At 39.3% G+C, this 9,314-nt stretch overlaps 1 protein-coding gene across 1 annotated transcript; it reads right to left on the minus strand.

Annotated features, from left to right (window-relative positions):
* Positions 1 to 1,304: 1,304 nt before the first annotated feature.
* LOC144649921 (calmodulin-alpha-like) lies at positions 1,305 to 6,941 on the minus strand. Its single transcript, XM_078509515.1, has 5 exons — positions 6,778 to 6,941; positions 4,158 to 4,188; positions 3,431 to 3,574; positions 2,513 to 2,758; positions 1,305 to 1,740 (listed from the first exon to the last, which is right to left on the minus strand). Exons 1-5 carry the CDS (start codon positions 6,778 to 6,780, stop codon positions 1,703 to 1,705), a joined length of 462 nt encoding a protein of 153 aa, XP_078365641.1. The 5' UTR covers positions 6,781 to 6,941; the 3' UTR covers positions 1,305 to 1,702.
* Positions 6,942 to 9,314: the final 2,373 nt, after the last annotated feature.

Here is a 9,314-nt window from a genome sequence, read left to right on the forward strand (position 1 = left end):
ATTATCCCAGCAAAGGTGAGGGAGAACCCGCCAACCCAAATCAACGACGACAGAACAGAGGGAGGAGAGGGAGGGGAAAATTAACTTGACTACTTGAAAGCCGGCCATGAGGAAAAGGGGCGATGTAACCACGCCTGCACGACCTACATGTACATGTAAGAGCCCGTAAAATGTGACCGGAAATAATCGTTGGAAGGGATTACACCGGAAGCTGGGAAAGACTTACGAAACAAGCTACATAGACCCATTTATTTTTGCAAAATAAATATCTTATTTTCCATCCTGTTTACTCGATCATTGGGCGCTTTGGGTCAACTAAGATTGCCAACAGAGTAAACAAGAGGGGTGTTGTGGGAGGGGTGCAAAATTACTCGAGTCTTTAATAAAACTGATTACGTTATCAAGAGGTCTAATAAATATTCAAGATTTGAAAAGTGTTCATATGTACTTGTGTTGAACTTCTACACGCGAGGTAGAAACAAAATTAACATTTTGTTTGAATGTATGCGTGGAAGGTCCGTGATGGTGTAGTGGAATTATGGGACTCATGAACATTGTCACCTGACAGAGCACACAGAGTAGATCTTCTACGAGCCTTGTCAGCATTTTCTCGTTGACTGGTTGAGTTATAAAGTTGCGTTACTTCATTTACTCTTATTTCCCCCCGCAAATACGTCTACAAGGGGGGGGGGGGGGGGGGAATTTGCTGCAGGAAATATGAAACCGGGGGAAGTGTAAATAAAACCTTGATTCCAGAACATACGTCAATTTTTTCCGGGCCCCAAAATGTCTTAGTTAAGGTCGTTGTTGTAACTCAAAAATCAATATCTTTGAACAAGACTGACCCAAAATATGTTGACCAGAGAGAAGTAAAAAATCGCCAAATTCGACCCAGTATTTCCCTCACTTGAACTAACCAAATTTGCACTAGTGGAAAGTGGAGGTGGATCGGTCACTCGCTCAGAAAACACAACGACTGTGCGACAAGACAAGCGCTTTCTTGGTATCCGCAGGGCAAGAGGAAACGGGCCGCCCTAAATTGAGCTGGAATCGTACGTCTGAGTGAAAACAGAAACTGCGCCAAGTTGAGTCGGATGGGCAAAAGATTGCTATCTTATCCCGATATCGTTTTAAATGGCGTGCCTTGGTGGATGCTCCTTGCTCCTCTTAGGAGCTACAGGGTTACGTTAAGAAAGTTCCCTCACACCTCCCCGTTATTGGTTTATAGTGGTGTCCCCCCTGCTCCACCTATCAATGAAGGGCACATTTTTTTGTTGTTCCAAGAAAACAGGACAAAACATCTGAACAGTCAAAAACCTTTTTATTGGAATATTTAATGTCTAGAAATACAGAACAAGTTTGCACGTGTTATAGATACTTTTCAGATTAATAGTTCATAATATAAGGATTGAGTGGCGTATAGTTTAAAAAATGACAGCAATTAAGGTTTAATTCTACAAGCTTTTATCCATTTTCTATTTATTTATCTATTAAGGACAATCACAAGTTTCTCTTATTTGAGAAGTGAATCTCTGCCAGTACCTAGCCTTTCTTTCGTCCGTTCAATTTACCAAAATTACAAATAGCATTCAGCATACATAAATCATTAAAACAGCAGGCGAACATCAAGCTGAAATCAGTCCTCTTGCTCATCAAGCTCAGTGAAATATACCAAACCCGACACAATGTGGTTACCGGTACCTCAATCACCTTTTGATTTGCCGACCATCAGGCAAAACTCTGTAAAAAATAAAGAAGATCGAAATTAGCGACGGAAAAAAGAAAGAGCTTTTCATCGACTCATTTGAAACTCGTTCCCAGGGCCCTTTCCCTTTCTTCGCAGCTCAAGTCATGTCCCATAGCCCTTAGTTCTTCTCTTAGCCATTGAAGCCTTTGCACAAGAAACGAAGGGCTTTGGGGATTGGCTGTTTGAAACAAAGAAATCTTGAATGGAAGTCAAAATCGCCATGACTCTCTCGTACATTATACACAAAGATCACGTCTGCATACATGAAGAGCGGAAGTCCTAGAATTTAGTACTGGAAATCCTGTGTCTCCTCATTCTCGTCCCCATAGCCCTTCCGTTTCTCTTCGCCGGCTTGGCACGAGAAAACGGAGGGCCTGGGGACATAGGATTTTTGAATTAATTCGAGTTTTTTTGATTGGCTGTTTTGAACAAAGAATTCCTAAACGGAAGTCGAAAACCAAACGACTTTCTCACACATTTTTTTGAAACTTCATGACTGCATACATGAAGACCGGAAGCTGGAATCTGGACTGGAAATTCTGTGTCCCCAGAGCCCTTCGTTTCCTCGTGCCAAGGCCCAGCCAGCTAAGAGAAACGAAAGGGCTATGGGGACGAGAATGGCGTCTCCTAAGCTCTTCGTTTCTTCTGCCAAGGCCCGCCGGAAAAGAGAACGAAAAGGGCTATGGGGACGAGAATGAGTTCGAGCGAAAGGGCCCTGGAAAGGAGATTGATTCGAAACTTGACTCAAGCCCCATGGCACAGTACCTTCATAACTGACTTTCCCGTCGGCATCCACATCAGCCTCGGCAATCATGTCATCGATTTCTTTCTTTGAGTAGCTCTTTCCACCAAACGTCTTCATCACCAAGGCAAGTTCATCGTTAGTAATGAAGCCATCTCCATTGGTGTCAAATTTTTTGAAGTAGTACTTCATGTCGTCACCAGTAATTGGTTCGCCTATTTGACTGGCCATCATGTCTTCAAATTCCGAATATTCCACTTTTCCATTACCTGGAGAGGAAACGGGAACATATGAACTGGTACTAGTTTCTCTAGAGATTTCTCAAAGCCCGTTTCCGGTAGTTAGGTCATTTGACTTCGGCGCTGCGCATGCGTCGCTCTCTTCATCGCGGCGCATGGCAAGACTTCGTCGCTCAAAAGAATCGACTTGTGGCAAATCTATAGGTTCTCTAAAGCGCTTTCCATCTGGTAAAAACGAGGAAATGGTCAGAATTTTCCGGCAAATGGAGCAGTACAATCTTTTATCGGACACCTATATAAGTACGGGCACTGAGTGTGGTACCGTCTCTGGAAATTTTGCATGGGAAATGTTTTTACTGTCACTCAGGACTCATGGTAATAGAACGAAAAACTCTCTGCAAAATGGTACAGTTGATAGTCCTAGCATTCCGATGAAAACGAGAATTGAGAAGTACGTCTGAAGGAATTCCATTTTCCCGAAGATTTTCACAGTCGGGAAGGACCGTTCCATTTGATTTCCACCGGTACAACTGGTTTCTCTATATATATGGAAAACGCTCCTACTGTCCAGAGAACCGCGCTTCCCGCCGTCCCTGATCATGAATTGCGAAAAGTCCCGACTACTCAAATAATTGTAGAGAGAAAAACAGGTGGTTTGAGGGGTGGGGGGGGGTAAAACTCTTGTAAGTTCGTTTATGTTACCATTTCGGTCCACCGCTTTAATCATAGCTTTAAGGTCTTCAACTAACATCTCCTGTCCAGCTTGCTTCATAGCTTCCCCAAGCTCTTCCACTGAAATCTGTCCATCGCCATTTTTATCAAACAATTTGAAGGCTGCCGCTATTTCTAATGTGAGAAAAATACAACAACGAAATAAATAAGAATGTTAAATTGCGAGATACGAGCACTGAAGACTGAATTAAAAAAAGCAACTATTTGGACGAAGACTGGATAAAAAAGGCCTAGATACTTCCAAATTCTATGATAAAAATCAGTTAAATCTTTGTTTGAGCCTAGTTGCGCTTAAACTCCTGTGCGTGCCATCTAAAGCAACTGGAAGCATTTCCTACTCTCCCTCAAATGGGATCTTAGTCAATCACAGGATGCCCCCTACCATCCCACCCCGACCCCACTCCCTTCCTTCCTCTAGATTGCTACTATTAATACACTTTAGGAATGAGTGCATCTCAGGAATTCAACATGTGGACAGCGGCCTCGACTATTACGCTAGGTTGTTACCATGGGGATATGCATGCTTATCAGCAGGCAGCCCCCTAGCTATGGGCTCACTACTGTGGGCTCAATCACCTATTTTATCGAAAAGATTTTTCTGTAAAACAGAAATGACTTTTATTTTCCTGACATGAAGAAGCAACCTGCTCGGGGTAGCTAGCCTGCTGTGTCATTTACACACTTCTGCAAGTCTTACCTTCACGCTGGCATTGAGTCAATCGTTTAGCCTGAAAAGCAAAAGAAAATAAATGATAAAACAACATAGCTATGCATATAGAACTGGGGTAATCGTTTTGAGTGTCCTCTTGAAGGTATATATATATATATCAGATCAATTTATCAACAGAAATCCGTCAAAACAAATATTACACACTACGAGACCTTCAAACCAGCATTAGTATTTAACATGCATGAAAAAAAACAACTACAAACTACATGCTTGATGCTTTATTAAAGTTACGTTTAGTTTTCCTGAGGGAGCCTTACAAAACTCCACACGATTAAAGGGACTATGTCACCGTTCGATGTATTTCATTTCGCTACTATTTGGTTTTTGTGATTCTGACACCATGCTCCTGCGCCATGTTTTGCGCAGTTACGCGCGATTTCCTTTCCGACGACCATTTCACCCCTCGCAATCCGTTTCTCCGCCTTTTGCCTCCGTCCCTTTTTTTTGTGTGTATTTCCTCACTGTTTAGAGGTTTTTTTTATTTCACGCTTTGATGGTCATTTCCTATGCCTAAGTTTGGCTAAAATCCGTGACACGGTCCCTTTAAAAGGCTGTAGGAAAATGAAAATAATGTCCCATTATTGTTATATACAATTTTTTTTGGCGTGTTCGATGCCTGATTTTTAAAAAAAAATAATGATTTGTTTTTAATTTAAACGAAATGTAAAGTTGTTTAGCTCTGCCAATCGAACATGTAAATTTTGCCTCTGTCGAGTTGCTTAATATTACTCTTTATATACTTTAATTTTTAAAATAAAAAGCAATATCACCCTATGGGGCTTATGTTTTCGTATGTTTTAGCTTTCGAAATATCAGTCAGAATTCCAAATGGTTTCTGAAAACTATTCATTTAATTCATCTAGAGATGATTTCTTTTGCCAAGTTTTTAATAGTTGACATTACCTGTGGTAAAAATAGTATAATATTGACAGGTTTTGACACAGTTTGTTGATTATTTCTTCTAACGATACAAGTTTTGACATTATTGAAGCTCCATAGTCACCGCATCGGCTAAGCGGTTTTGTGTGAAATGAAATTGCTTGTGCTTGTTGAAATTCTAAACTGACTAAATACATTATGTCTCTTCATTTTACTAATATTCAGCCGTGTATCTCCAATCAGGTATCGAGAATATATTCTTTACTAACAGCTCATTGTGAGATCCTGCTGTTAAGACGCTTTTTTTCTCATTAACTTTGAGGACTTTCGTTATTAACACGCGAAAAATTCGCCATAGAAACAAACTTCATGAATAAATTGATATTGCCGCCATCTTCGCTTTGATGTAGCGTTGTTGAATTGTTTTATTTATGTTTTAAAGAGCGGTATAATTTTCTTACTTCAACCTTGCAACGCTTAAATAATTTAAGTTAATCCCTGTTTTGGCAAGAAAAGTAGGAAAAAATACATTGAGAATAAGTTCACGGCGATTGAAAACGAGGGCGGCGAAGTTCACTTCATCGCGCCATGAAAGAAATACTGTGGGTGGTAACATTAATTATTTATATTATCGTCAATAACAAAAAGTGTCCATCTTGACTATTTTTTCCTTATTTACATCCACACTCAATAAAAAGGGAGTGGACAGGAAAAAAAAGTTTTGGCAAACAACATCTTGCTTTCCCTAAGGCACTTGAAAAAGAAGTTGCAGGAATATATTTCAGTTTTAAGCCGAGCCGTTCGGTTTTTAAAACTTTAGCTCATTTGTGTTTAAAAAGGACTCCCTCTGCTTTTTTAAGGATTAATTTGTTTGAGTTAATGTATGCCATGTACTTTAAAGTAAATAGATTTTAGGGCGTAATCCGTTAACGCCGAGAGAAATATAAAACCAATTGTACGGTTCAACTTCAAAGACGATTTTGGCAATAAATGCATCTGTTTAAAGCTATTTTACAATAATAGGAATAAAATAGTTACATTGCATACATCATTCATGCTAGTGCATTTAGAAACAAGCGTTTCTGGCATAAATTCATTCCTTTGATATTGAGATCTCGCGTGTATGCTAACGAAGAGATTATGTATAATTCTAGAACTGAACCATTTTCTTCTTAAAAAAATATTAGTCGCTCCTGAATTTACACGGCTTATTTTTAAGACATCTTTTGACCATGCATAATCTGCGCCCGGTTTCGAAGACGTCACGCATATTCTATTTTGAGTTGTTCGAGTTTTTCGCGGCAAACATTATCAAAATTTTAAAAGTATTATTTTTTTAATATTTGTGGTTTTAACTGAAATGATCTTGATACTCCCAACCCGAAGCGAGCGCCTAATGAATTGATTGAAAAGGGCTTTCAAGTTCATGACTATACAAAAAATATTGAGTTTATTCATTTCTCTCTGTTGTAAGAAACCGGGCATTTGTGTCAGTTTGATATTCAAACGAATTTTGCGAGAAATAGCATTGCAAAAAAGAAAAGAAAAACCCATTAGTCCACCGCTAACCTTGAGCATAAATTGCACATCATCAAAGCGTCAGTAAATTTAAGATCCGGAGCAAGTCTGATTCTAAAACCTAGACTTTTCGCAGAAAAGAAGCGCTTTATATAAGATATATTAGCAGCAAAATTGTCAGGAAACTTACCATTTGTGATAGGAACGATTACAACAGCGAAGTATTGTTTTGTTTCGCTACTGGAAATGGAAGAAATGAAGTTGAGTTTTGTCTCGACTTGTCGCAGTCAGAATTCAATAGAAATAAATAGCGCACAACCTTCGTTGGACAGTTTATAACAAATTATGCGCGAAAACAAAAGGCTTCCTGCTAAGGAGAGACGCTAGAATATTCATGAATTTTCACATGTGTTTGACATTCACCTGTCATTGGGGAGCCTATCTTTGCAAACTCAAACAAACAGTAGAGGAGGTTCTTATTAATCCTGGGAAATCTTGTCAGGTTTAATTAATTCGAGTATTGAAGCTGTCAACTTGCGCGGCCAAAAATAACAGCAATGCAAACCGTAAAACACTACAACGCGACCAAAAAATGGTCTTAATATATAAGCGGTCTTTGCGCGTTTATTTTGTTGTTGCCCTTGAGTTCCAAGAGGTTGTCGAGAACTCCCGATCACTTGGCGAAAAAGTTCGAAAACGTTCGTCGGACGCGAAACACTTTGAGCAAGCTTGCCGAAACTAACGAAGATCAGATTCGGGTATTGTCATCGTTTTTATTGTTCTCAGTGACTCTCGGCTGAGGCAATGTGAATATTTGTAACCACGATTTGGCCACTAACTTGGGTAATAGATTGGCAGCTTTATCAAAATATGCACTTTAATTCGAACGCGACAAACATGTTTTTGGCATTTTGTATAAGCCTCTCTTGATTTTTCTAATGTAGCCAAAGAAGTATCTACAGCATTATGCTAATTATCGCTTATCCTTTTTGCCAAACAACGAATATTGCTTTCCAAAGCTGCTTTTTAGGCTAAAAGCCTAAATAAGCCTGCTGATGGCATGTATCCATTTACATCAGCGCAAAAATAACTACGTGACTAACGGAAATCTGGGAAGCAAAAAAATCTTTAACGTTTCAATTAAACTTGCAATGAAGGACTTGCTGTTATCCTTAAATCAGTGAAATTGAGCCGTTGCTTTTTTATTGTTTTTCAGAAAAATAACGACCTTTCTTTGGCAAATTTATCCAAAAGAATTCATATTGCGTGCACTTTAATACTATATCCCTGCCAAAAATATAATTCCACAAACTATGCCAAGGTTTTTAGTTGTTTTTTTCAGGGTGTCAGTATAATAGGATTTTAAATATTTAAGCCAAATTCCTCTTAAATTTTTAACAATGACAACACTATACTCTGTAAAAAAGTCTAAGAAATAGTTGCGTCCGAAGTACAATTTAACACTTTTTCAAGTTGCCAGAAAAATTATTAAGGGGAAAATAAAAATAAAAAAGCCTTAACGCGCGCCGGGCTCTTATTCAAATCTTTCTTTACATTTATTCGTTCTAATTTATCCGCAGACAAATTAAAAGTGTTGACAAAAAGAACTTAAATACTGCATGCAAAGCACGGAAAACACTCTTATGCTATACCACTGCATGTAAATAATAATGTTTTGATCTAGAGGCTGTCATGTGCCAAATTGTGTTTGCTGCGTATTGCTATAACTGTCGATTAGTTCAAAGCAAACACTAATTAATTCCAGAACAAAATATTTTAGCAGCTGCTATTCGCTGATTCCAAATCTGAGTAAGCAAACGCTGATAAAGTTGACCATCAAATGTTTTCATAAAATGAAATTGGAAATGTTAATGTAAAGAGAAGACTCGCATGCTTATTACACTGTCTGGCAGCTTGACAGCCCATCCGATAATTTTATCTTCGCCGCACGGAAATTGGGAAAAGAGAATTTGAAAGTTGCGTTCTCGCTTTCGCTTGCCACTTAATTCTCAGTTTACTTCCGGCGGTCGCTTTAAGCCTGGTTTTCACTAGTGACGCAAGTACAGACTCAAGCATAACAGCTCTCATAAAAAACACCGCATAAGCACAAAGAAGTTTTCGACGTCTGGCCGTGACTGGCCAATTAAAGCACTCGTTCCAGTTTCCCCCACGTCCGAACATTTGGGCCTTGTAGCTAGTAAACATCATGTGCTTATGCTTATGTCGACGTTCGTTTTCACTTGGAACAAACTACCTATGCTTGCGCTGTGCTTGCGGCGCGGTCGGTTAAGGAGGAAAAACAGGGAGGGTGGGGGTAAATGTTCGCATGTTCTCCCTAGTCCTACAATGCCAAGCGACCCGCGAACTATCAATCCCGTAACACAAAGTGCACTACGCATGACCAAGGAGGAGGACCCCCTGTGAAAGAGGCAGGGTATGCTCCAAGAAGTTTCCAGTACTCCACGTTTTTATTTAGTTGTAAAAGTGACGGAGAGGTCGATGTAATAATTCTTTGCAAAATGAAATCACGTAAATATATTTGGTTTTTCACGCGTCACATAAATCTAAAAATGTTTTCACGTTCACTCAAAATCATGGCGATCCCTGTTTAGACCGTCACGCTCTAAAGGTGTAAGACCGGATATTGATCGTGTCTGTCAAGATCACGCACGCGGCAAAATAGCTGACAAAAGTTACATCTGTTTTAAACAGGAGCCATGTTTTAAA

The sequence above is a fragment of the Oculina patagonica genome, chromosome 4 (genome assembly GCF_052425735.1).
Source record: "Oculina patagonica isolate OP01 chromosome 4, crgOcupat, whole genome shotgun sequence".
Classification (NCBI taxonomy): Eukaryota; Metazoa; Cnidaria; class Anthozoa; order Scleractinia; family Oculinidae; genus Oculina; species Oculina patagonica.

What these genes read in the sequence shown, in the direction of transcription:
- LOC144649921 (XM_078509515.1), bottom strand. An exon ending in GACTCAATGCCAGCGTGAAG is followed by an intron (nt 3,575 to 4,157) that starts GTAAGACTTGCA and finishes TTCTCACATTAG; the next exon opens with AAATAGCGGCAGCCTTCAAA. An exon ending in CGGGAAAGTCAGTTATGAAG is followed by an intron (nt 1,741 to 2,512) that starts GTACTGTGCCAT and finishes TATTTTTTACAG; the next exon opens with AGTTTTGCCTGATGGTCGGC.